Genomic DNA, 26,843 nt, shown 5'->3' on the forward strand with positions numbered 1-26,843 from the left:
AGGGTAGTCTAGAGATCTTCTGGAGTTGACTAAGCCAGAGATCATTCTCTAAGCCTGTCTTCTGAATTCTGCCACCAAGGGAAATAGCAGTGTAGCTGAGGCCCTGGAATGAGCTGTTTCTATCAAATTTTTATCAGGTTTTTGAGGCATAGTTGTCGTTTAAGGTTTTACGGATTAACAGACTATTTACTTTGTAGTAAATTCCAGCTTTTGAAGAATACCGGTATTATTTTTGCAGTAGTATATTTTGAGTTATTGCCTTTAAAATTATATATTTTTTATTATTTAAAAGCTATAGGTTAAATATAACTAAAAACCAGTCTATGGAAAGCTTAATCTTATCTCCAAAAGGAAAAGTACTTTGAACCTAATTAGGGGAAAGACAATCTCATGCCTTCAGTTCTTTTCCTTTTTCTTACCTCCCTAGATCCTGCATTAGGAATTTGGGTGGGTCATCTCTTTTAGGGGTATTGGGATATTAGGGTCATCTCTTTTAGGGGGCAAACTTTGGTGCATGGTATTTTTGAGGCAAGTTGGGAAGTTGAAGGGTAACTGCTTGCATTCTCCCATGGCCGCCTGTTTTTGTTTTTGCTTTGGAAGAAAGCATTGCTGAAGTTGAATACATTGCCAAAATTCACTTATATAAAATAAGTTTATAAACAGATAGGCAAAGCACCATTACTGTCAATCACTCATTATCCTTTGGGTGTTCACTATAGTAGGATTTCTTTCATACGTAGCTTTAACTGGTTCTGGTTTGATAAAACAAAAATTTAGCTTACATTTTTGTTGCTAGGATTTAAATGGATAAGTTGGCTTATGTGTGTTGGAATATGTGTTCTGGATATAGTAATTTGGAAATACTATGAGCAGCTTACGCTCTTAATTCTCTTAATGTTATTTATCAATTCATGAGTCATTTTATTACATGTACATGAAATCAAAGGCTGCTTCTTCCTCAGAACTTACTGGGTTCTTGTGTTCGTGCACTGGTGTGATACCTCAATGCTTTCTCAATATCATAGAGGAATTAGTTTGGAATGTGTAGGAAAAGTTGTTTCATATGTATTTTAAAAACTAGTCTAAAGCCTAAAATTATCAGAACACACTAGGGCAACTCTGAGAAAAGAGCATTCTTCCACATGCCTGTTCCTTCTTTCTACAGAAAGTTTTTGTCATGCCAAACATGGACGACGTTTATATCCCTATCATGCACTCAGCCATGGATCCTCGCTCCACTTCCAGCCTCCTGAAAGACCCACTGGTGGAGGCTGCTGATCAACTGTGATGGGTGCAGACCTGGTGTTCCCAGTATTATGAGATGAAGCTCAAGGTGTGGGGTTCTCGGCTGCCATCTGGGCTGTAGCACTGGCCTTTCCTCGTGCCACAGCTTCTGCCCTCTGCCTGCCGGTGCCCATCCCACTGGGAGGTGTCCAGTGAATGGGGTCCAGATTGCCTCCTGCAAAGCTTTGACTCAGCAAAGGAAAACTGGAAGGATCGTCACGGTGGATCCAGAGATTACAGGTGACCCCCACCATGGCTTTTCTAAGTCTACCAGTTTTTGTGGCAGCAAAAGAGCACATTAAGAGCGAAGCTGCACAGCTGGAAGGCTTCCCCTTGCCTCCTTGATGCCTCCAAAGCTTTTTCTCAGGCAGCCAGTGCAGTGGAATGTTTTCTCACTTTTACAGTTTGTGTGACGCAGCCCTCCACACCAAGAGAACGTCAGTGTGGTTACACATGTGGAGGGTGGGGAGTGGAATTTTGTCAGCTATTTCTTTGGTGATAAAAAGATATGCATAGCAACTTACTCTTCTTATCAATTGTGCGTTTTGGAAGCAAGTAGCCATAGAACATACACTCTAACACACTATCAGCTGGGGCGGGAACCGTGGGATTTATGTGACCATTAGGCAAAGCCATGAGATCAAACCATCCCACACCTTTTACCAAGGAGGTACAATCGCCTGGTTTCTGACTAATCCCAAATGTTTTCCTGAGACTTGAGCATATGTGGAAATATCAAACAAACCTAATGACTGGACTGGGGTGGGGCCAGAAAGCCAGAGCCACCGTCCTTCCACCTGGCACTTGCTGTGAGCTCTGGGAAGCTTTAAAGAGGCATCTTAAATGCTTTGTTAACCTGATTGGTTTGGGATGTTTTGTGGGCAGTTTCCTTTTCTGATGGCCAAAACCGGAGACTGCTCTCTATCATCTCGAGTCAAGACGATGCTGATGTTTGCTCAGCATCAAACACTACAGATCTCAAAATTACCGTGACATTTAACGTTGCCAACTCTATTTTGTGCATTTGTGTCAGAACATTTAGTTTACAGGTTTCGGGGCTCTCTCAAACTGTGTAATTTGCTTTGAGAAGTACACTCAATACAATTTTTTAATTGTTTAAAGCTGCATTCAACATCAAACTTAACCTTGGGTTAACTTTTGACAACTTACATCTGTGGACAAAGCTAATAGTGGCTTTTTAAACAGCAACAGCACCTTGCCTGAACGGGACTTTAAAGAAATTAATATATTGAAAAAAACATATTTGATTACTTTAACTGTACCATTAAAACATTTGACTTAAATTATCGGACCATTCCAGTCAGTGTACTGTTCTGATTTCTCATTGTGTAGGCCAATTTGCCTGTCAGTGCGCATGTCTTGTTCGCTGGTCTTATAATTTTTGTGCAATAATTAAAGGCAAAGGACTAGATGCACTATTGTGTAGAGATTACACATGACTGTACCCTATTGCACTTAATCAAATAGTATGTGGGGATTTACAATCGCTTGCATTGTTTCACAAAATAAATGTCTCATGTCAAATACTAGATAAGCATCTAAGTCATTTCTACTTGATCCTGCTTAGATAATAGGAACAGAATAAACTGTGGTACAGCATAAACCTGGGCCCTCAGCTGCCAGTAGCAGCTTGTTTCTTGGGCCGTCACTGGACCCGTCCTGTTGGAGGATCCAAAGTAGACCACACCCTGATACAAGGAAGGCGCTAATTATCCTCGATTCGTATTTTTTAAAGTCCTGCTTCTGGGGCTTCCCTGATGGCGCAGTGGTTGAGAGTCCGCCTGCCGATGCAGGGGACACGGGTTCGTGCCCCGGTCCGGGAGGATCCCACACGCCGCGGAGCGGTTAGGCCCGTGAGCCATGGCCGCTGAACCTGCGCTCCGCGACGGGAAAGGCCACAACAGTGAGAGGCCCGTGTACCGCAAAAACAAAAAAAAAACACAAAAAAAAACCCTGCTTCTGAGCTAGAGTTTACACCAACTGCCTACTAACCCTGCTAACTTGGGACCCCCTCCATTTAGTACCAAAGGGGCTAGACATGGCACTTGTGCATACCTGCCCTTCAACACGTGCTGCCTTGTACTCAGAAATGATGCACGTTTCACCTAAATCCAGGAGGGATCGTTATCACCTAGAATGTGGATTACGAAGGAGTGATTGTGCATTTATTCAGGTGCCTATGTTGTGCCCCGCAATGCACAAAACCGTCATTGTGAGCTGTTCAAGCTATCTGGGGCATGAGCAGTTGACCCTAAACGGCGGTTTTTCTAAGTGGTCCGCGAACACACCTCAGCCAGACGAGTTCAGCCTATGCAGCTCAGGACCGGGAACCAGTTCGTGTCAAGTGCACTACAGCCTTCACTCAAGCTGTTTAAGGCCACAGCCGGATTCTCATCTCCCCTCCCTGCAGACGCCCTCCCCGCCGCGGTTAAATGAACCTGCCCGTCTCACTGATTTCCACGGAGAGAACACTCGGACTCACACGACAGGCACAGGAATAAGCAAAGACTGCAGGACCCCCGACGCCTTCCCCAGCCCCCCACCCCGGCAGCCCAGTGCCGCAGTGTAGCTCGCGGTTAAAAGGGCCGCCGCCGCGGGGGCAAGACGGCCCCAGTTATGCGCAAGCGCGTGCTGCTCTGGCGCTGCAGCCTGACCCCCGGCGCCACGCGCAGGCGCGGCGGGGGCTCAAAGGCAGCGCATCGCGACAAACAAAATGGACACCGTCGCTGAGATCAATCCATTTTATTGAGGGGCTTCGGGGAAAGGTCGAAAAGCTGGGAGGACAATGAGATGCGACGTCCTTCTCCTAGCCGGGACCTGCAAGAACGAGAGCGGTGGGTGAGAAGGTGGTATACCCGCAAACCCGTTTCCCACCCCCACGCCTCAGCGGCCCGGCTCAGACTCCAGTTCGCATCACCCGCGTCAGCAGTCTAACACGTGCTTTAATTCGCATGTCATCACCGCCAGCCGCCCACCCTCCACCCGGTTCCCAGGCCCCGAAAGAGGGGGACAGACCTGCCCCAGCCCAGAACACACGCCATCTCACCTTCACCGCTTCGGAGTCGCTAAAAGGAAAGGGAACTAACCGGGCTTCTACTTAAAGAAGCAGACCGGAGGTGGTTGGGCGGGCTTTACCGCCATTAACCAATAGCAAGTCAAACTTCCAGCCACGTGCCTATAATGTGGCCTAATGATTGGCCCTGCTCACTGAGTCCTCCAGAGTATAGAGCGGTTACACGCCAGCCGTAAAGATGGGCGTCAAGGAAAGTCTAAGAGTTGCGCGGTGTCCTAAATTCTTCTGGTTTTTTGCGCGGCGTAGGTCGTCGGCCTGTGAGTAGTGTGCGTTTCTCCGTACTACACAAAACGAAACCTTACAAACGGCAGGGCGCAAGTAATGCCTAACCTGTTTAATATTCTGTGCCAGGAGCTAGGCTAGGAGCTGAGGTGACAAACTAGTCTTGTCCCTGAATTTAAAGTAACCTGTTCCGGTAGAAAGACCTTGTGTTTGAAAGTAGACTGATGTGCAACCAAATCCTGACTTTGTGATGAATTAGCCCTGTGGCCTTGATCACTTAGCTTTTCTGAGCCTCAATTTCTGAAAAATAGGAGAAAAAAAAAAGTGTTGTACGAGGCTTAAATAAGTCAATGTCAGTCACCTGGCACATTCTGAGTGGTAAACAAATATGTTTTTAAAGGACTGGTGTGATGTGGAAGACTTATGGATTGCAATACTTTAATAAATGCTAAGATAGAGCTATAAACAGCCTACACTGGAAGCCCAAAGGAGAGAAGATCTAACATTGGGAAAGCTGAAAGTACTTCTAAGTATTGAGCTAATACTGTGAGCCAGGCATATTCACAAGTGGTCAATAATATGTCCCTGCCCTCTGGGTTTGATTTACTGGAAGAGGGAACAGAAGACACACGGGCACAATATCTGGTTATCTTTACTTCCTTTATATGTTTTCCTTGGGAATTCTTTTCCTTTTTTCCTCCTAACTTAATAAGGAAAGTTTATTGGTTTTTTGTAATAATGAAAGCATTTCAGCCTGAGTTTGTAGTTGAATAGGACTCTTATTTTCATTATTTGCTACATAGTCTTTAGTTAAATTTTAAAATTCCTCTTTGATCCAAAACAGTAGTTATTTTGGCAAGTGTTTTGTAACGTCTGTGTGATGTTGACTTTAAGAAAAACCAAAACACACAATGTAAGAGCTGTGAGTTGAGTTTATTCAGTGTCTTACTGAGGACTGTAGCCCAGGAGACAATAGGAGAGCTATGGGAAAGTGTTCCCAAGAGGTAAGGGAGGAGCCAGGCTATATATGAATTTTTTTGCTGGGGAAAAGACATCTAGTCCAAGAATCTAGGAGATGTGGAAAATTTTCCTTAGATATGTATCTTAACTATCTAGGGGCAGTATCCAAAGCACAGAATGCTTCCTGTTTTTCTCCATCCTGAAATCCCCATAGGCCCACTCTCAGTGGGTGACTTTAGTGACTAATGGCTTGATTTCCTTGTAGAACTGGAGTGGCAGACAACATCTTTTTTCTTTACGATTTTTTACAAAATATTTATTTATTTATTTGGCTGCACCGGGTCTTGGTTGCAGCACATGGGATCTTTCAGTTGTAGCATGCGGGCTCTTTTAGCTGTGGCACGTGGGATCTAGTTCCCTGGCCAGGGATTGAACCCGGGCCCCCTGCATTGGGAGCACAGAGTCTTAACCAGTGGACCACCAGTGAAGTACCTACAATGATTATTTCTATTGCTGCTGAAACATTTTCTTAAAATATTTATTTGGCTGCATTGGGTCTTAGTTGCAGCATGCCGGATCTTCGTTGCAGCACGAGGGCTTCTCTCTAGTCGTGGCGCACCCGGGTTCAGTTGCCCCACGGCATGTGGGATCTTACTTCCCCGACCAGGGATCGATTCCGTCACCCCTGCATTGGAAGGTGGATTCTTAACCACTGGACCACCGGGGAAGTCCCAAACATTTGTTTTTAAGTCAACATTTATTACACTGTCATACGGTTTCTACATTGGGAAATGAATTAAAGTTTTCTTTGTAGCCTAGAATATGATCTGCTTTTATAAATGTTCCACAGATTCTTGAAGTAGAGATGTTTTCACTATCATGTACAGATAATGACATGAAATATTGATTAATTTGGGGCTTCCCTGGTGGCGCAGTGGTTAAGAATCTGCCTGCCAATGCAGGGGACATGGGTTCGAGCCCTAGTCCAGGAAGATCCCACATGCCGCAGAGCAACTAAGCCCGTGCGCCACAACTACTGAGCCTGCGCTCTAGAATCCGTGAGCCACAACTACTGAGCCCACGTGCCACAACTAATGAAGCCCGCGTGCCTAGAGCCTGTGCTCCGCAACAAGAGAAGCCACCGCAATGAGAGGCCTGCGCACCGCAAGGAGTAGCCCCCGCTCGCCTCAACTAGAAAAAAGAAAGCCCACGCACAGCAACAAAGACCCAATGCAGCCAAAAATAAATAAATTAATTAATTAATTTTTAAAAATTATTAATTCAATCTTAGCTCTAATTATGTTGTCCAAATCTCTCTCTGTATTTTATACTTGATTGGGAGTGTATGTATTCTCATTGATTAATAGTGAAGTGTTAAGATCATGCTTCAAATACCAAATGCAGGCAAGGATGCAAAGCAGCAAGAACTTTTCTTCATTACTGTGTGGGAATGCAAAATAGTACAACCATTTTCATAATCCCCTAAAACTGCAGTCACTCAAAAGCACTTCAGTAGGTAAGTGGTAAGCAACTGAGGTACATCCTTACAACCAAATGCTACTTGGCCTTAAAATATTGCCAAAGATAGAATGAACTATCAACACATGTCACACATGGAAGAATCTCAGAGGTGTTATGCGGTGGGAAAGGAGCCAGACTCAAAAGATGCTGTAATTCCATTTATATGACATTATAGAAAAGACAAAACTATAAGGATGGAGAACAGATCAAAGAACTCCCAAGAGATTGGGGATGTGTGGAGCATTTGGCTACAAAGGCAGCACAAAGGCATTTTTGAGGGTGATAGATTTTTTCTGTATCTTGATTGTGTTGGTGGTTACAGGACTTTATGCATTTGTCAAAACTCAGAACTGTTCACCCAAAAGATTTAATTTTGTATAAAAATTTTAAACAAAAAATTAAAATAAAAAATATGCTTCCGTCATTTTCCATGATTATTTCTATTGTTATTTGTTTGTACATTTTGAGGCTATGCTATTTATTCTCATTATGGTTTGTGGCTGATAATATTTCCATGGTGGATTACACATATCTGTATAAAATAACTAGGTTATTTATGTCTTTTGCCTTGAGTTCTAATTTATCTCACATTAGCATTATTAGTTGTCTTTTTTTTGTTTGTTTTTCTAATATAAGTTTGCCCATCCGTTTATTTCTAACCTTTCCATGTTATTTTATTCTTACTGTGTCCTTTGTATGAGGCATATGGTTGGATGATAGTGTTTATCCCAATGCAACAATATTTGCCTTTAAAAAACTTATTTAAAGATACATGCACCCCATTGTTCATAGCAGCACAATTTACAATAGCCAAGACATGGAAACAACCCAAGTGCCCATCAACAGACAAATGGTTTAGGAAGCTGTGGTATATATATATATATATATATATACACACACACATACATACATACATACATACATACATACACACAGTGGAATATTACTCAGCCATAAAAAAGAATGAAATATTGCCATTTGTGGCAGTGTGGATGGACCTAAAGAATATTATGCTTAGTGAAATAAGTCAGAGAAAGACAAAGACTATATGATATCACTTATATGTGGACTCTAAAAAAATAATACAAATGAATGTATATACAGAAACAGACTCAAAGACACAGAAGATAAATTTATGGTTATCAAAAGGGAGAGAGACAAATTAGGAGTATGGAATTAACAGATACAAACTTAGTATACATAAAATAGAAAAGCAACAAGAATTTACTGCCTAGGGACTTCCCTGGTGGTGCAGTGGTTAAGAATCCGCCTGCCAATGCAGGGGACATGGGTTTGATCCCTAATCCAGGAAGATCCCACACGGTGTGGAGCAACCAAGCCCCTGCGCCACAGCTACTGAGCCCACGTGCTGCAACTACTGAAGCCCGTGCACCTAGAACCTGTGCTTGGGGACAAGAGAAGCCACCACAATGAGAAGCCCGCAAACCACAACAGAGTAGCCTCTGCTCACCACAAGTAGAGAAGAGCCTGTGTGCAGCAATGAAGACCCAACACAGCCAAAAAATAAAATAAATAAATAAATAAAAATAAATGAATGAGGGAAGGGGAGAGGCAGCATGTGGAAAGGAGGGCCTCCGGAGTGTGGAGTTCCGGAGTTTGGAGTGGCTGAGAATCTGCCTGCCAATGCAGGGGATACGAGTTCAAGCCCTGGTCCAGGAAGATCCCACATGCCACGGAGCAACTAAACCTGTACACCACAACTACTGAGCCTGTGCTCTAGAGCCAGTGAGCCACAACTACTGAGCCTGCATGCCACAACTACTGAAACCTGCGCACCTACAGCCCGTGCTCTGCAACAAGAGAAGCCAGCACACTGCAATGAAGAGCAGCCCTTGCTCGCCTCAACTAAAGCAAGCCCAGGTGCAGCAATGCATCCAAAAATTAATTAATTAATTTTTTAAAAGCCCATTTTTGAAACAGTGGTTTGAGATGCCACTTTTATCATGTACTAGGGTTCCACATTATTCGGGCTCTACTGTTTGTTTTTTTTTTTTTTTTCGGTATGCAGGCCTCTCACTGTTGCGGCCTCTCCCGTTGCGGAGCACAGGCTCCGGACGCGCAGGCTCAGCGGCCATGGCTCACGGGCCCAGTCGCTCCGCAGCATGTAGGATCTTCCCGGACCGGGGCAGGAACCCGTGTCCCCTGCATCGGCAGGCGGACCCTCAACCACTGCACCAGCAGGGAAGCCCCGCTTCATATATTTGTATATTATTTAGTTTTGCCTTTGAGCTTTATAGAAATAGAATATACTGTATATATTCTTCTGTGACTTGCTCTTTTTATTGCTTAATATTGGTGACCTTCATGTTGTATGTAATGCAACCAGGAATTGTAGGAATGTGACCCGTTTCACTACTGTGTAGCATCCCAGTACACAATTACACTGCAGTTTATACATCTCTCCTCTTTGGGTTAGATGTTTAAAATATCTTCCAGTTTTTAGTATGACAAACAGAGCTGCTCTGAATATTCTCGTGTGTGTGCAAAAGATCGTTTGGGGTACGCACACAAGCACAACTGCTAGGTAAGCACGTTTCCGACTTTCCAGATAATAGCAACTTATTTTCCAAAGTGGAGGCTCTAATCTGCACTACCACATTGGCCTCCACCCTCACCAGCTCTTGATATTGTCACACTTTTTATACGTTTGCCAATATGGTGAGTGTAAAATGATATCTTTAGTGTAGGTCATGGGCCAGGTGTAGTCATGTATATTGTTGATTTAGTCCTCTTAGAAATGTTGAGCTAGCACTTTAATCAGGGATTATTGGTTGTAAGTGATGGAAACCCAACTCAAACTAGCTGGGATAAATAGGGGAAGGTTTGTTTAAATAGGGGAAGAAGAGCTGTGCAGGCTGATGTCAAGCCAACTAGAATCAGAACTTAAGCTTGTCCAGGGTTCCTTGACTGCATCTGTGCTTCTCTTGTCAACTTTTTTCTTTTGTGTTGGCTTTCTTTACACGATGGAGGCAGCTCCTGGGCCTCACACCTCCCGGCCTTGCCGGTAAAAAGGAAACGAGTCTCTTTTCTTGCCTCTAGTTGGGGCCAGATTGGATACAAGCCTACCCATGGGTCAAGTAAAGTTGGTCAGATGGGCAGCTGTTTTAGTTAACTACTACTGCACAACAAACCACTACATAACTTAGTGGTTTAAAACGACAGCCATTTTATTATCTCTCACAGATCTGTGAGTTAACTAGCCTTGTTAACTGAAAACAGGGTTTGCCTCTTGGTAGCTGTCAAGCCAAAAGACACAACCAAGCCAAAGACTGGGAGAAGGATTTATTACTTGCAGCAAGTAAGGAGAATGCTGGGGAAATTTCACAAAGCAGTGTCTCCCCAAGCAGCAAAACTGGGGAAATTTTAAGTTAAGGGTATATGCATATTCATGAAGAGGCTGGTGCAGCATATGCATATTCATGAAGAGGCTGGGGCAGTGTGTGCATATTCATGAAGGGCCTTGAGTAGAGGAGAATTCAGCACAGAATTGGGGCAAAGTTTGACAGAGTCCAAGCTTTAGTTGACTGAAGGCACAAAGGTCAGAAAAAGTTAACATCATTCCTTAGGTTCAGACCAGTCTGGGGTCTTAGCCATCCTCCACCTGGGTGGGGGCCTAAATTCCTGTAGAACAACTCAAAAGACCGTACCAGATTGTTATGTATGTCCATTGAGGAGGAACTAGGACTCTGTTTTATCACTGAACTATTTTTTCTTGACGGTGTTTCCTTTGCTCCTGCATTCCCTCACTTGCCTTAAGATCTTTAATTACTGAGACCTGTTCAAGGGCAAGCATTGTGGCCAGGCTTAGAAGATCACAAAATAGCTTAGGCCAGCAATGGCTTCTCTTATGTCAAGAAAGCCATGCCTGGTTCTCTTTCTCTGGAGACCCCCTCCCCTCTCTGCTTACGGTCTCAGCCGAGAGGGACTTCTGTTCCATGTGGTCACCCTGGGGCCTGATTGGGCTGAAACAGCCAAAATGGCTCACCTAGATGGCTGGCAGCTGGGAGCTGTTGATTAAAGCAATTCCATTCTCCTCCGTGTGGCCTGAGTGTGGCTTGGGCGTCTCCCAAGATGGCAGCTAGATTCCAAGAGGAAGGAAATGGAAGTTGCCTTGCCTTTTAAACTTGGGCTGGGAGGTCTCAGAATGTCACTTACGGTCAAAACCAGTCACGGGGACAGTCCAGATTCAAAGGGAAGGGAAATAGCTCTTACTTTTGATGGGAAGAGCAGCATGGCTTATAAGGAGGGAAAGTATTGTTTGGGGCCATCTTTGGAAACTTAGCTACCACAGTAGAGTAGAATGATTGGCCTCACCAGGGTAGGTGCCCACTAGGGCAGAGCCAGTACCACCTAGCATATCTGCCCTTTTTCCAAGGCGGGCCCTAATTCCTGTTCACTTGCTCCCTCCATGGTGAGAACAGCTGAAACTGAGCAGGACCTGGGAATTAGGGAAGTGAAGGAATGCAGAAACAAAGGAAAATCAGTTAAACAGGAAAAGTAATGACAACAGTTCAGCAATAAAACAGAGTCCTAGTTCCTCCTCAGGGGAGGTACGTAATGATCTGACACACATATCTTTGAGTTCTGCAGGAAATTAGACCACCCACCCAAGTGGAGGATGGTGACTATAAGCTGAGCAAAAGCAGGTAGACCCCAAACTGGTTGAAACCAGAAGGTTGATGATTAAGATTCCTGAAACGTCACCCTATTACCTCACCACCAACCAATCAGAAGAAAGTCATGCACCCTGAAGCCCTCACCCCAAGTGTTGCCTTAAAAACCCATCCCTGAAAGCCAATAACAGGGAGTTTTGAGCATGAGCCTCTCCCATACTCCTCGTTTGGCGAGCTGCAAATAAACACTATGCTTTCCTTCATCACAACCTGGTGTCAGTGAATTGGCTTTGCTTTGAGGCAGGCAAGTGGACCCAAGTTCAGTTCGGTAATACGGTCCCTTGAACATGGTAAACACTTGATAACTGTTGTTGAATTCCTTCTGAATCTTCTTGTTTGTTTAACTGCACCAGTCAAATATTTTCCATCCTGCTTTGGCAAGGTCTCTTGTATCAGCCCTGGTCCCCCCTTCCTTTTCTTGCTCTAGATTAAGGCCCAAATAACCCTTGTTAACCGGCTCCTGATGTCTGTCAAATGCCTGTCTTTTGCCCGAACTCTCCCCCCAAAGCGTACCTTCAGTCCCATCTCACTCTGCTGCTTGCTAAGAAAGCCCAGCCTGACATTAACGCCCCCACCCACCGGCCCATCCTGCCTGCCCTGCCTCATCTCCCGCTGCTCCTCTGGGTAGAAGTCGAGCATGAGCTCACTTGTTTTTAGTGTATGTGCTGTCGAAGCAAGCACACGAGCTCACTAATGAGGCAGCTGGGGCTTCCATGAAGCCACACAGTCCTTTCCCTTCTCCAGGCTTTTGTTCAGGTCCTCCTGTCCCCCTAGACTGTTCCTTTTCCCTATCAAATCTGACAAAAGGCCTAGCCCAGATACCACTTCTTCCATGAAGCCCTCCCTGCTCTGTCCATCCCACCTCCTTCCTTCCACCAGACCCATCTCTCTTGAACACCATAGTTCTGTTTCTGAGTTTATTCTCACATTCTTGCACTTTTCACAGTTGGCCTTGTACGTTGTGCAAGTCCTATCACCTTTACCAACTTGCAAACTGTGATATTCCTTCATGGTACCAATCCTTTGAACTTAGAAGCCCTTGATGGTATTTGTTAAAAGAGTGAATGAATAAATGAATGAATGAGTGGTAACCGTCCGAGGACAAAGATGAGGTCATCTGCAAAATGAAGGTGATAAAATTATAGCTAAAGTTTCTTTCTACTCTAAAATTTGGTTATGGACTTCCCTGGTGGCGCAGTGGTTAAGAATCTGCCTGCCAATGCAGGGGACACGGGTTCGATCCCTGGGAAGATCCCACATGCTGTGGAGCAACTAAGCCCGTGCACTACAACTACTGAGGCTGCAAGCCGCAACTACTGAAGCCCGCACGCCTAGAGCCTGTGCTCCACAACAAGAGAAGCCACCGCAATGAGAAGCCCGCACACCACAACGAAGAGTAGCCCCTGCTCACTGCAACTAGAGAAAGCCGGCGCTCAGCAATGAAGACCCAACACAGCCAAAAAATAAATTAAAAAAAATTTTTTTTAAAGAAAAAATACTCAAAAATATTTTTTAAAAAATTAAAAAAAATAAAATTTGGTTATGTCTGTGAATGAGCTCTTGTAGAAAGGAGAGAGGGAGAACAGGTAAGGTATATATCTTGAACCTTAAGAAACACAGTCTGCAAGGAGGAAAAAGAGCAGAGAGACAGGAGGAAAGCCAGAAAATGGTACCATCCAAGGAGGAAAAGTTCAAGAAAAAAGAACTGTTAACATACCTGAGGGAATTCCCTGGCAGTCCAGTGGTTAGGACTCTGCACTCTCACTGCCGAGGACTCGGGTTCAATTCCTGGTCCGGAAACTAAGATCCCACAAGTCAGATGGCACGGCCAAAATAACCCAAAAACCAAACAAACAAAAACATACGTGAACTGAAGAGAGGCCCAGGGTAAAAAAGATAAAGCAAGCCCACTGGGATTTTGCAGGAGAAAGAATATGAGCTGCTTGAGAGAAGTTTCCAGAGAGTTCTGTTGAAATAAGCTGGATCCCAGGGGATTAGGAGGGACTGACCAGTGAGGAAGAAGAGATACTCTGCGAGGATGGCCGTTTCCACGTTGGCACTGAGCTGGCCCTTTGAGAATATTAATATATGATACACTGGTACCACTATGGACACTTCACCACGGTGGCATATAGACTCAGCACAAATGGGTGTAAAATACAACAGCTCAGAGGCAAGTGAACAAATAATCAGGATTAGACTGAGCTCCCTCCCAGGGCAGAAACCCCAGGGGAAAGCTCACTCTTCTCTCCCAGGTGGCTGGTCGGTGCCTTTTGTGAGTTGTGCTTTTGCACAATCAACCCCCAGGTGAGATCAGGAGACTTACATGTTATTTGAGGCAATGCCCCTTATCGCCAAATATTTGTACAAACTTCTGTTTGTTAATAGTATTCCAGGGACAAGGCAGTCTGGGCTCCTGCCTAACCACATTTACGGGCCACAGAATGGTACCTTGTCACTACACTGGGGGAGGGGCAAGGATAACAACCAGCGATGGTGGAACAGGCTGCAGCATCTGTGGTTGCCTCAGTGAACTCCGAGGTTATGTAGACAGCTGAGTTCTTTTTTTTTTTTTGACAGCTGAGTTCTAATCCAGGTTGTGCGGGAATTCCCTGGTGGTCCAGTGGTTAGGACTCAGCACTTTCACTGCTGTGGACCCAGGTTCAATCCCTGCTCGGGGAACTAAGATCCCATGTGATGTGAGGTACAGCCAAAAAAAAAAAAAAAAAAAAATCCATGTTGTGCTGCTTACTAGCTATGTGTTACCCACATGGCTGTTAATCTTTTAAGATTCCAATGTATCATCTGTAAAATGGGGCTAAGAACACTATCTCATAGAACTGCTGTGCAGATAGCATGAGCTGGTCCTATAAAACATGTGTTTGCACATTTCCAAACAATAGCCCACAGCCAACCAATGTTAACTGTGATAAGAATCATCTTTGCGGTAGCAAAAAAGTGTACAGTAGATTGGATTCTGTGGTAAAGAGAAGTTCTCCGGAGTGAGTGGCACAATCTCTTCAAATCCAGTCTCCTGGAACAGGAAGAACCAAGGTTCTATTTACCTAAGAACCAAACTGCTCACAGTGACAGTGGCTTTTAAAGAATTTCCCTTAAAAAATTAGGACATGAAGGAGATAAACATTTAGCTTGCTACCAGAAACTCTTGCTTCATCGTTTTATTTATCCCTTAACTACCCCTCAACATGTGCTGTAAGTTCAGGTCTGTTTGGGAGCAGCGGCAGCGCGGAGATCACTCAAAATAGTCAAAGTGGATTTAGCCTGGTAAAGACACTGTTCCTTTGAGATGGTACTGAAGCTTTCAACCATGACCTCCCTTTCTGGTTTTACCAGCTTTTCCTTTCAAGTCTCCTTCAAAGGAAACTACTCTCTCGCTAAATAGCTATCTGCAAACCAACTTCATAATCATTTTTAAGTGAAATTTTGAAGGGTTTTCAAACAGAATTGAGACAGGCACAAACATTTGAAGGCTGGATCATAACTTCCACTAGAGGGCGACATTTGCTAAAATAAAGAAAAGGGATTAATGGCCCCAGGGATTAACACTGGACATTATGAGTGAGCCGGATTCCAGGACCTTGGCTGCCCCTATCACCTGCGGGAACTGGAAAACACACAGTCTCCACCCCCAGGAGATTCAGAATCAGTAGGGGGAAGAGGGCAGAAAAAGGTGTTGGGAATCTATTTAAAAAAAAAAAAACTCTTCAAGTTTGGGAGCCACTGATTTAGAGAGAAGTGAAAATAAGATTTTAGCTCATTTTCTCCCACCACTCCTTCCCCTCTACTGACATAGTCAGGTCCTGCCTGCTCCAGTCTTTGCTGAACATATATTTTAACCTTGGTGGAAAAAGAGGGCTTATCTTTACACTAAAACCATGGCCTTTGCCTTGTTTAGTGGATGTTATTTAAAACAACTTCCAGAAAGGTCATTTTCAGGCCTTTTCTATGGGCAGGTCCACTTCAAAGGCACCCGGCAAAAATATTTCCATTTCTGTCTGTATTTATCAGCAATGCCAGCTTTTGCTTTATCAAAAGCAAAAAGCTGTCTAAAACAATACTTGACTATGGAACAAGATTGTGGGCAATGCTGCCGTAAATAAAACCAGAACTTATCAGTGTGAGTTGCCAATCCAATGGAGACAGGCACAAGACATGTGCCTGTCTGATTAAGCATAAGAGTAACCTAACTGGTGCATAAGAAATTCTGAGAACCTATAACAGTGCAGTTATGGCCTGGAGATTTGGTCCAGATGAGTACAAGATAAATATACCTACCTGGTCCAGTCCCCTTGGAATGGATTTTTTTTTCTTTATTGGATCTTTAAAACTGATTTATGAGTCAGATTGAGGTAAGCATTCCCCTTTGTGTTTTATCTGCTGTGCTTACAGGGTCACAGTGACATTTTGAATTGTAAAAGGGCCGCCAGAGTTCCAGCACAGAAAGTTCCCCTCCTAGAGTCACTCTGTCGGAGAAAAAGCACCAGAGAAGGCATGTGAAAGCATTTTCTGATCAGGCTTCTCTTTTAACTCAACCCTGTGGTCTTACAGATCCTGTTGTCAGCTTGCATGCTGGACAGATAATCATTAAAGAGCTCCTCCCACTTTCTGTGGGCGCCTCCCTGGACACCTGGCCACACTGGTCAGGAGTGATGGAGCTTGTGTTTCTGCACATCCCTCGCCAATCTCAAACCTCTCCGTTTGCATTTATACATGCAGATAACACTTTTCAAAATGTGTCTACTGCTTTCACAGTTACCAAGATTTGTCCTACTCTTAAACTGGTGTGTTGGATTCTCCAGCAAGGGTTTAGTCCCTTGACTGTGATTCAGGCATATGAAGTTGGGAATGGGGAACTTTGTTGATGGGATTTGGTTTACCATGAGCATTTCTGTCTGCTCTAGTGGGATAGGATTGACTCACATGCACCCAGGTCAGACATCTGGTCAGTCCTCCACTACTTTTTTTTTATTATTATATTATTTTTTTATTGAAGTATAGTTGATTTTACAATGTTGTGTTAGTTTCAGGTGTACAGAAAATTATTCATATATATATATATTCTTTTTCAGATTCTTTTCCCTTATAGGTGATTACAAGATATTGAATACAGTCCCTACTTCTTTATTTCTCTAGCATTGCTTACTCCTTTCCCCCAAACCCTGAAAAATCTTAGGCTGTCATACGAGCAAGTCAAGAAAAATTAGAGGGCTTCCCTGGTGGTGCAGTGGTTAAGAATCCGCCTGTCAATGCAGGGCACCCGGGTTGGAGCCCTGGGCCAGGAAGATCCTACATGCCGCGGAGCAACTAAGCCCGTGGGCCACAACCACTGAGCCTGTGCTCTAGAGCCTGCGAGCCACAACTACTGAAGCCCATGCGCCTAGAGTCCGTGCTCCCGCAGCAAGAGAAGCCACTGCAATGAGAAGCCCGCGCACTGCAACGAAGAGTAGCCCCTGCTCGCCACAACTAGAGAAAGCAGGCGGGCAGTGACAAAGACCCAAGGCAGCCAAAAATAAAATTAATTAATTTTAAAAAAATTAGAGAAGCTGCCATCCTTTTTTTCCTTTTCTCCTAGAATATGGAAATGTTGTGCTCTGAACCTTAGTTTATTCTGTCTTGTTACAAATGTCCTCTGGAGAGAGGCTTCCATCAAAGTGGAGGGCAGCATGGGACAGTGACCAAACAGCTGCGGGGCTCTTTACATCAGGTTAATAGCCCACAACCTTCAAAAGGACCTTGTATGAGTCCTCAACAAACCCACTCCCTCCGGTGAGTTGGGACACATGTCAAGCTTCACGAGGTCACATCTACAAATGCCACATAAACACACATGACACCAGCAGCTGAAATGGTTTCCTTCTTTGCTTGTAATTTTTGGCGAATGATTTGGCCGTGGTTATTCCAAAGGGAACTGTTGGCTGTGGACATGATTTGAGGGGAATTCCTGAGGACAAAGAAAGGGACGTTTGGACTAACTGAGGCGCAGCTGGAGGACCCCAGGGCTGCGAACTCGGCAATAGCCGCGCGCAGGGCAGAAGCGCCGGGTTGCAGGAATCCCCTGCCAGCTGCCGACCCTCACTCCGGAGGTCGCTGACGATCCCACTACGGCGGGAAGATGGAGCGGGGACTCTGGACACTCGGCACCGGCTGTCTCCTGGCCTTTCCTGATCAAGTCTGACGCTGCGGATCTCTCAGCGGGATCACTGGGACCGCCTGGGGCAGGGAATGCGCCCGTGTGGCGGGGTTGCCGGTCTCCCCTTGCCCTCAGGCAAGCTCTTTGCCTCGATCACTCAGCGTCCCTAGATGCCCGACGCAGAAGCCTGGTGCTCTTCTCCTGCCGCCGCGGCCGGGGCACTCAAGGCCAGCCGGAGGCCCAAGCTGCCTTTGGCACCGCCTACAACCCCGCCCCTCCAGCGACAGCCCCGCCCAGGCCAACCCCAGCCCGCCCCCAAGCCTGAGCCCCGCCCAATCCCAGACCCGCCCCTAGGCCGGCCCCGCCTCCTGCCCCGCCTCGACCGGAAGAAGCGCCAGCGCCCGGCACTTATAGGGCCGGGAATGGGGGTGCCACCACCGCCTAGATAGCTCTGCGTCTGCGGAGTCCCGGCCGTCGCCGCACTGTTGTCGCGGCGCCCACGCCCCGTCCTCTGCACGCCCGCACCGCCCCCCTGGAGCCGGCCGGACCGGTCAGGAGTCAGGGCCGAGTCCTCGCCATGCGTGCCCGACTGCAGCTGCTGCTGCTGGCGTTGCTGCTGGCCAGCCTCCGGGTGAGTGACCGGGAAGGTTGGAGTGGGGAACGGCGCGGGACGGGCCGGGGTCTGAGCCGGGAGCGCGGCGGCGGCGGCCCCAGGCTCCGTGCGCCCGGGCGGAGACGGCGCCTGGCGGGGAGTGGCGGCTTCCTGACCGGCCGGAGTGGCGGCCACGGCCGGCCCCGCCGAGGCGTCCGCCACCCAGGGGCCTCGCGGGCCAGCGCGGCTGTCACGAGCAGCGTCTACCCGGCCGTGTGCTCTCCGGCGCAACTTTGTGTCGTCCTAGCGGCACCTTGGGGTCTCCAGAAGGCCCCGGGCCCTTGGGAGGCCGCCCCACCTGCCGGACCCTTCCCGCCGGTGGGCGCCAACTCGGCCTGGCGGTGGCCGCGGAGGAAGGGCAGAAAGGGCCCTGTAACCAAGGAGAAGGGAATGTCTTGCGTTTGTAATCTTAGTTTGAACTTTTCAAAATGCGAGAACTTTGGGAAACGAATGCCACTGGAAGTGGGTAAGCGTTCTTACCCTAGAGCTTGATTCCGCTTACCTGCCTTGCAAGTCTCTTGGCATTGGAGACAGCGGGCTTCCTTTCGGGCAGCAAGACATCGTTAAGCAGGTTAAGCGGTGGGAATGGTACTCTTGTTTTCAAGACCCCATATGGGACAGCAGTGAAGCCGCTTCGAAACTTTAAACGAAAGACTGTCTCCTCACGGGAGAGCACCGTGGGGCTGTCCAAAAAGTCTTTTCATCTTTTTCTGGAGAGAAGAGCCTGGTTTACATTTATTTAACTTTCAGGCCTTCACTCAGGCTGTGGATTCGGGCACCGTGGCTGGGAGGACATTTTGTGGACAGACATGGCTTTTTTTCCCCTTCTGGTTGGAAGAACCTAAATTAGTGAGTGTTGTTTTTAAAAAAAAAAAAAAAAGAAAGAAAACGTATTGTTCAGGATGTGGGTATGGTGCATTGGAGCAGGTTCTGTTTAATGACCTCCACTGTGTACTTTTTAATATGGTGTATCAGGTACCAGGTGTCCAGGTGGAGAATTGACATGTGTATACCTGAGTGCCACAGCATGAACTCTTTGGAGGTTATGCATTTTAGGTAAATAATAGTCCGTGCTCTTGGGGTAACAAGAATTTGGAAACAGCTGAAGTAATACGAGGCCACCTTTTTCAAATTCAGAGTTATTTATTTAAATTAATTTATTAATTTATTTTTGGCTGCTTTGGGTCTTTGCTCCTGCACCCAGGCTCTCTCTAGTTGCAGCGAGCGGGGGCTACTCCTTGTTGCAGTGCACAGGCTTCTCCTTGGGGTGGCTTCTCTTTATTGCAGAGCACGGGCTCTAGGCGCCTGGGCTTCAGTAGTTGTGGCACGTGGGCTCAGTAGTTTTGGCTCGTGGGTTCTAGAGTGCAAGCTCAGTAGTTGTGGCGCATGGGCTTAGTTACTCCGCGGCATGTGGGATTTTCCTGGACCAGGGCTCGAACCCGTGTCCCCTCCATTGGCAGGCGGATTCTTAACCACTGTGCCACCAGGGAAATCCTGGGGTTTTTTTTAAAGGAAAATTTGTGCACACTTCACAATAAAACTCATGTCAGTTAAGTTTTCCTTCTGATTGAATTTTTTAAAAATACACTTTCAAAACTGGGGTCAGGTTTTGAACTTGAACATTTCATCTTGGATTGGTTAACTGCTGCCTGGCATCTGTCCACAAATAAGAGTGTAAAGAGAGTGACCAAAATGTATGAAATGGAAATCAGTCATTTCATATCATCAGAGCCTTGTGCATATTGTTTTCTTTGCCACATCTTTTCGTGTGCTATTCTGTCACTGGAGTCTAGTGTTTTAGTTATTGAACAACTTTGGCTAAAGAACCAAAAATAACTATTTAGCCTTAGTTGGGACTATAGTTTCGCTTCATGTAAATATTTCCAAATTGTATTTAGAAATCCAAACTTTTCAGAGTTCATGGTAAAAGAGTCCAACCCTTATCAAAAGGTTATGTTTTAGTGTAACTGCTTTTAAGGGCAAAGGTCAGAATTTCATTCCCAGAATTACCTACCAGTAGAAACTTCGATCCCCAAACATAGTGGGAAGTATTATTTTAAAATTCTAAATGAAATGCATTGCCGAGTTTGCAGTTAAACTAGGCAGCAGTGATGTTGTGCAGAATGTACTGGCTGTAAAATCAGACAAACCTGAATTCTTTCTGGTCCCTTGGTAGCTGTGTCCTCAGAGTCTTAGAGACTCTGTTTCCTGATCTGTGAAATGGGGACAGCTAACACACTAACAGGTGTGAAGGGATCTGGCTCATCATAGGTAATGTAAATTCTCCTTGCCACCCCCCAAAGGTGTTTTTTACTCTAAGTCATCATTTTTCAATGTTATACTATGCCTGAGCAAGGAATATTTTTTGATGCTGTTTCTTTTTGATTGATGAAGTAACTAGTGCAGAGGAGGCAGTATTGTGATTTTCCTTCAGTGTGTGTCTGAGCCAGACCTTGACTCACCTGCAAGCTGAGACTCCAGGCTACCGGATCCAAAATGCAGTTATATCGGTGTTACTAAGCACTCAGGGCTGTGTCTTTTTTTAATCCAGAAGGTGCTTATTCAGTCAGTGAGTTTTTCGCCTCCTTCCTGGACCTGGATCTTGTGCCTAATGTTGGTTTGTGTTGCATCATTGCTGCCCTGTGGTCCTCATTGTACAGTGTTTGGGTGTCACTTCTCTCAAGTACCAAAGAGATCTGTGGCACGTGAGGCAGGGTACTTTCTTCAGGGAGAGGATATGCAATTTCTTTTATTCAGCCGATGTTTTGGTTTTAGAGGGGGATAAACAACTTCACGGAGAATTGCAGATCACGTGTGCACAAAAACACACGGAGACATGAGTCTTAACTAGAAATGGCCTTGCTTATCATTTATTCTGATAGTTATCACCTGCATGAATTATCCTCATAGGAGGCATCGAGTATTAATACTGCTGCCACGAGGAGAGTGAGGAGGGTGTTTCATGAAGCTCATGTTCTCAGGACTGCTGATCCTGAAATTCGACTGTAGTTGTGCACGTGCGTTTGTTTTGTTTCATTAACTTGCCTGCCCAGGAGGCTCTCCGCAGTCATGTGGCTTCTAAGAGCACAAGAGAAAATGTGTATGAGAGTGATTCTTGAGAACGTTCGACGGTAGACCATATTCCCGAATATAAAACCAGTGAGCTATGTAAAGGTTTCTTCATGTCTGAGCAGAACAGTGCCATCTGCATGGGCCTGGGGGTTATAGTTATTTGCATGCCTCCGATGGCGTCTCCATTCTTCAGGTTGAAGAATCATTGGATAACTATTTCATTTTCATTGGAAACCTCTTTGGTTTGGGGAATCCACAGTAATCCTTAGGCTTAATATTGTGGATGTTTTATAATGATCAGATGTTCTCCCTAAAGAGATGATATAGGGGAGAAAAGCCTAATGTATCATTTTGATGGATTCTGTTTTTATTATGCACGCATAACTCGGGGCCTGTAACCTAGCAATATGATTAGAGTATGAGGCTGGCTTAAAAAATAGGGACAGTGAATCATAGTCTGTGAATAATAAACATGCTGGTTGGCTATATTTCCCAGGGGCTGGGGATTTTTTTTTTCCTATCTTTACCTATATCCCATGTTTGGTTTCAGACTTTGCTGCCTCAGAGCAACACATGCTCAGAGATATTTAAATGAGTGAGTGCACCAGACCACATACGGACTGGGAAAAGTAGAACTTAAAGTGTGCCCCCCCCCCGCTACTAGATACCATACAAAAACAAACAAAAAATCCCAAGGTCCTTGCTTACATGACTTTTAAAAATTTTAAGTTCCTTTTACACAGTGTCTGCATCACTTCTGATTATCTTATGATCTTCATGTACAAAGACACAGCAAGTCGAACAGTGTAAAAATGTGTTCTGTATATATTTTATTTATTTAAAAAAATTTTTTGTCTGTGTTGGGTCTTCGTTGCTGTGTGCGGGCTTTCTCTAGTTGCGGGGAGTGGGGGCTACTCTTTGTTGCTGCACGCAGGCTTCTCACTGCGGTGGCTTCTCTTATTGTGGAGCACAGGCTCTAGGCGCGGTGGGCTTCAGTAGTTGTGGCACGCGGGCTTCAGTAGTTGTGGCACGTGGGCTCAGTAGCTGTGGCTCGCGGGCTCAGTAGCTGTGGCTCACGGGCTCAGTAGCTGTGGCTCACGGGCTCTAGAGCACAGGCTCAGTAGTTGTGGCGCACGGGGGCTTAGTTGCTGCGCGGCACATGGAATCTTCCCGGACAAGGGCTCGAACCCATGTCCCCTGCATTGGCAGGCGGATTCTTAACCACTGCGCCACTAGGGAAGTCCCTGTGTTCTGTATTTTTGTTCAGTTTTTTTTTTTTTCACAGAATGTCTCCTGTGACCTGTTAGGAAATGTTCTGAGTGCACCATTGCATTTGTCACTTTCAGTAGCACCTTAGTAAACCGTCATCCACTCAGAAAGCATTTGAGCCTTCTGTGCCCAGAACCAGGTTAGGGACTGGGGTCCTAGCTGAGCAGGGTTGATGTGGTAATAAGCCATGCTTTGCCTGGTGATCACCCTACTGGGGTCATATGGGTTCTTTCCAATTTTTCCACTATTATAAGAAAGGTGATTTCCTTTTCTTCAAATCTTTTGTGTGTTTGGTGTTTTCTGTATGATAACATGGGAAGATTTGAAAATAAATCTCTCAGAGTATTATCATATTTGTCGTAATAAAGAAAAAAGAAAGCATAGATAGTCTAAATTTTTTTAAAACGCACAACATATCTATAATTCTATTACCCAAACATTACCTCTATTAACATTTTAACAGCTTTATTGAGCTATAATTCACATAGCATACAATTCACCCATTTAAAATATACAGTTCAATGACTTTTAGTATATTCACAGAATTGTGCAACCACCACCACTATCAATTTTATGATATTTTCGTCATCCCCAAAAGAAGCTCCATACCCATTAGCTGTCACTCCCCATTTCCCACAAACCTCCCAGCCCCTGGTAACCACTGATCTACATTTGTCTCTGTAGATTTGCCTGTTCTGGACATTACATATAAATGGAATCATGCTACATGTGGTCTTTCGTGTCTGGCTTCTTTCACTTAGCGTAATGTTTTCAAGGTTCATCCATGTTGTAGCCTGTATCGGTGCTTTGTTCCTTTTTATTGATGAATAAATATTCCAACATGTGGATATACCACATTTTGTTCATCCGTTCTTCATTTGATGGACATTAGAGTTTCCCCTTTTTGGCTGTTATGAATAATGCTGCTGTGAACATTTGGGTACAGATTTTTGAATGGCCATGGATTTTCATTTTTCTTGGGTATATACCCAAGAGTGGGATTTCTGGGTCATGTGGTAACCCTCTGTCTAACCTTTTGAGGAACTAGCAAACTGTTTTCCAAAGCAGCTGCACTATTTTACATTCCCACCCGCAGTGTAGGAGGGTTCCAATTTCTCTACATCCTCCCCAACACTTGATATATATATATTTTTAAAGTCAAGTTAGTTTTATTGTCTTGTAACAGTCTAACATATAAATCTTAGCTCTGACATAAAGATGCCCAACACTTGATATTATCTTTTTTATTATAGTTATCCTAGTGGTGGTGAAGTTGTAACTCCTTAGTTTTGGTTTGCATTTCTCTGATGACTAGTCTACTCATATCTTTTTTTTTTTTTAATTCTTGGCTGCGTTGGGTCTTCGTTGCTGCGCGCGGGCTTTCTCTAGTTGTGGCGAGGGGGGGCTACTCTTCATTGCGGTGAGCGGGCTTCTTATTGCGGTGGCTTCTCTTGTTGCAGAACACGGGCGCTAGAGCACAGGCTCAGTAGTTGTGGCACAAGGGCTTAGTTGCTCCGCAGCATGTGGGATCTTCCTCGACCAGGGCTCGAACCCATGTCCCCTGCATTGGCAGGCGGATTCTTAACCGCTGAGCCACCAGGGAAGCCCTCATATCTTGATATATGTCCTTCTAGACAATTTTTATGTGCACATATTTGCAGAGATAATGTTTTTCTTCCCCAAACTGGAATATAACATGGATCTTTCTGTGTCAGTAAATTTAATTCTACAACATTATTCTCACTGGCTGTGTGATACTTCTGTGAAAGAGTATACTGTAATTTGACCATTCAACCATTTAAATATTGAGGCTGTTTTTAATTTTCATTACTATAAACAATTGTGATAAACCTTACTGCTAAACTCTTGAGCCCTTCTTAACTGCTTAATTATTTCCTTGGGATAAATTCCTAGAACTGGAATTTGCTTGTCATATGTACTCTTTTACAGTCCCCTCCTCCAGCCCCCAAGCAATATTAGATGTTTTAAAAAGCACAGAACTAACCTTAAATTGGTTTCATGATAGCCACTTTAAAGTAAGCTGTTTTCTTTTAGCAGGGTGGATTTTAAGTCTGAAAATGGAATGTTTAGGTTTTATTTTGCTTATATTTTGAAGACCTGAATAACCACAACAGTTTCTTTATGACACCCTATGTACCTAAAAGCTATTGAGAAAATGTTTTATTCTGATTTGTTAATAGCTTGTTTGCATGCAGGGTCCTTTGGTCTGCAGTGGTTTCAGATCAGCTTTCTAGCAGATGTGGCTCCCATGAGCACTCTGAAATACCTTGGGATAATTCTGTGTTTGGTTTTGAGGGTAGCCCACCCCCTGCAGAAAAGATTATTATTATTTTGGCCGTGCCACGCAGGTTGCAGGATCTTAGTTCCCTGACCAGGGGCTGAACCTGGACCACGGCAGTGAAAGCACTGAGTCCTGACCACTGGACTGCCAGGGAATTCCCAAGATTCTTTTGATAGTTGGTTATGAGGCCATTTAAAATTTTGACTCAAGACTGTTCATAAATCAAAAGTTGATGCATTGTTTGTCTCTTTCGGAAGCCATAGTTCTTAAAACATATAGCTTGTCCATACAGCTGATTTTCCTAGCAAAATGAACATACCACTTGACAATAAAGTAAAATATTTGTTGGCGTCTTGTTTTGTTTTTCCCACAAACGTACCTGGACTTACTCATCCAAAAGAATGTTGTCTCTTTCAAAATAATAACCCCTTCAGGGTCAATGTTCATGTCAAACAAATTAGTCTTTTTTTTTTTAACTTTTTTTTAAACTTCATTTAATAATTCAACGTTAAAATGAATAAAAGAGCCCTAAAAAGGCAAATATTTATTATTAAGCCTATTATCCTTACACAATTCCTTCTGGTCTCTGCTTGAATATAACTTTGACGTGGTCCACACTGAAGTTTTGACCAACACTGTTATTACCCAGCTTGACTGCACAATTTATCGAGGCCACTTGGATTCTTGGTTGTTTCTAAAAACCAGTGAGAGACTTTCTACCACTTAGCGGATTCAAAAGTATGTTCTTTGAAGGTAATTTCCAAAACATTCCAGATGTATTGTGAGCAGTGGGAACATGTATGGATAAATGTTTAGCTTCCCGTCAGAGTACGTTAGACTCCTAGAAGGGATCTTGCTGGTTTAGACCAATAAGTCTTAATATTTTCCCCACCCCACCCCCACATAAGGAATGGGATGCATGACCACAGTGCGAGCAGGTTAGAACCTTCAAAGGTGGTATTTTGGGGCACGTACCACCCTCACTCAGGCATCACCCTGCCCTCGCAAGTTGAACAGTCACTGCTCTGCTGTGTTCCCAGAGCACAGAGATGAGGAAGCTGAGGCCAGACAGTGCCGGTGACCTGTCCATGGTCATGCACCAGTGGCAGAACTGAGCCCTGAATCTGATCCTTCCGCTTCCCTTTGAAGAGCAGCCCCTGCAGTGCTTATGTCCTGGTACATCTGTTAGAACAAATAAGTCCAGATACCCCAGTCACACCTGAGGAGGTGGCCAAGCCATGTTACAGGGAGAGATGGGATCTAGGGAAGGACCAGAAGAGAAGAAAGTAGGCGTTCCTGTAAGCTTGGGGAAATGCTCAGACGAGCATTGTTCCTTCCAGGAGAGTCGCAGCCTCTTACCCTTTGTTTCAGTCAGAGAAAGATGCAGATTTGGGATGGAAATACTGCTTTACCCTGAGCATCTCCATCAGGGATATCAACCGAATCCGGCAGTCACGGGGAGAATGCAGGTTAAGAGGCCCTTACACCAAGTTCTCAGTTTAAGCTCTTTTCTTTGCTTGAGGTCTAATAATATCCAAGCAGGTGCATGTTTTTCAGTAAGATCTTGCTCCGAAATGTTTCTGGAATAGTAAAACCGAAAGTTCATGTCTTCGAAGCCTTTA

General features: G+C 44.9%; 2 protein-coding genes, 1 long non-coding RNA gene and 3 other non-coding genes across 7 annotated transcripts in view; 3 read left to right on the forward strand and 3 right to left on the reverse strand.

Annotated features, from left to right (window-relative positions):
* Positions 1–2,850, forward strand: part of TEX2 (testis expressed 2) — a 105,469-nt gene extending 102,619 nt beyond the window's left edge. For both annotated transcript variants that reach the window (XM_030843320.3, XM_060290107.1), the window contains exon 12: positions 1,166–2,850. In XM_030843320.3, the coding sequence (XP_030699180.2) occupies positions 1,166–1,288 (123 nt within the window). In that variant the 3' untranslated portion in view covers positions 1,289–2,850. The remainder of the gene's footprint in view (positions 1–1,165) is intronic.
* Positions 2,851–3,866: 1,016 nt separating this feature from the next.
* LOC115845479 (small nucleolar RNA SNORA76) lies at positions 3,867–4,003 on the reverse strand. Its single transcript, XR_004036470.2, has one exon. It is a non-coding gene; the product is annotated as a small nucleolar RNA SNORA76 (small nucleolar RNA).
* Positions 4,004–4,032: 29 nt separating this feature from the next.
* On the reverse strand, positions 4,033–4,885 carry LOC115845360 (uncharacterized). The gene is made up of 2 exons (XR_009560306.1): positions 4,321–4,885; positions 4,033–4,122 (listed from the first exon to the last, which is right to left on the reverse strand). It is a non-coding gene; the product is annotated as an uncharacterized lncRNA (long non-coding RNA).
* LOC115845478 (small nucleolar RNA SNORD104) lies at positions 4,200–4,269 on the reverse strand. The gene has a single exon (XR_004036469.1). It is a non-coding gene; the product is annotated as a small nucleolar RNA SNORD104 (small nucleolar RNA).
* Positions 4,886–14,384: 9,499 nt separating the features above from the next.
* Positions 14,385–14,457, forward strand: TRNAE-UUC (transfer RNA glutamic acid (anticodon UUC)). The gene has a single exon. It is a non-coding gene; the product is annotated as a tRNA-Glu (tRNA).
* A 3,896-nt stretch (positions 14,458–18,353) lies between these two features.
* Positions 18,354–26,843, forward strand: part of ERN1 (endoplasmic reticulum to nucleus signaling 1) — a 78,155-nt gene continuing 69,665 nt past the window's right edge. Inside the window, exon 1 of the mRNA XM_030843333.2 lies at positions 18,354–18,557. Within this exon, the coding sequence (XP_030699193.1) occupies positions 18,504–18,557 (54 nt within the window). The 5' untranslated portion in view covers positions 18,354–18,503. The remainder of the gene's footprint in view (positions 18,558–26,843) is intronic.

The sequence above is a fragment of the Globicephala melas genome, chromosome 20 (genome assembly GCF_963455315.2).
Source record: "Globicephala melas chromosome 20, mGloMel1.2, whole genome shotgun sequence".
Classification (NCBI taxonomy): domain Eukaryota; kingdom Metazoa; phylum Chordata; class Mammalia; order Artiodactyla; family Delphinidae; genus Globicephala; species Globicephala melas.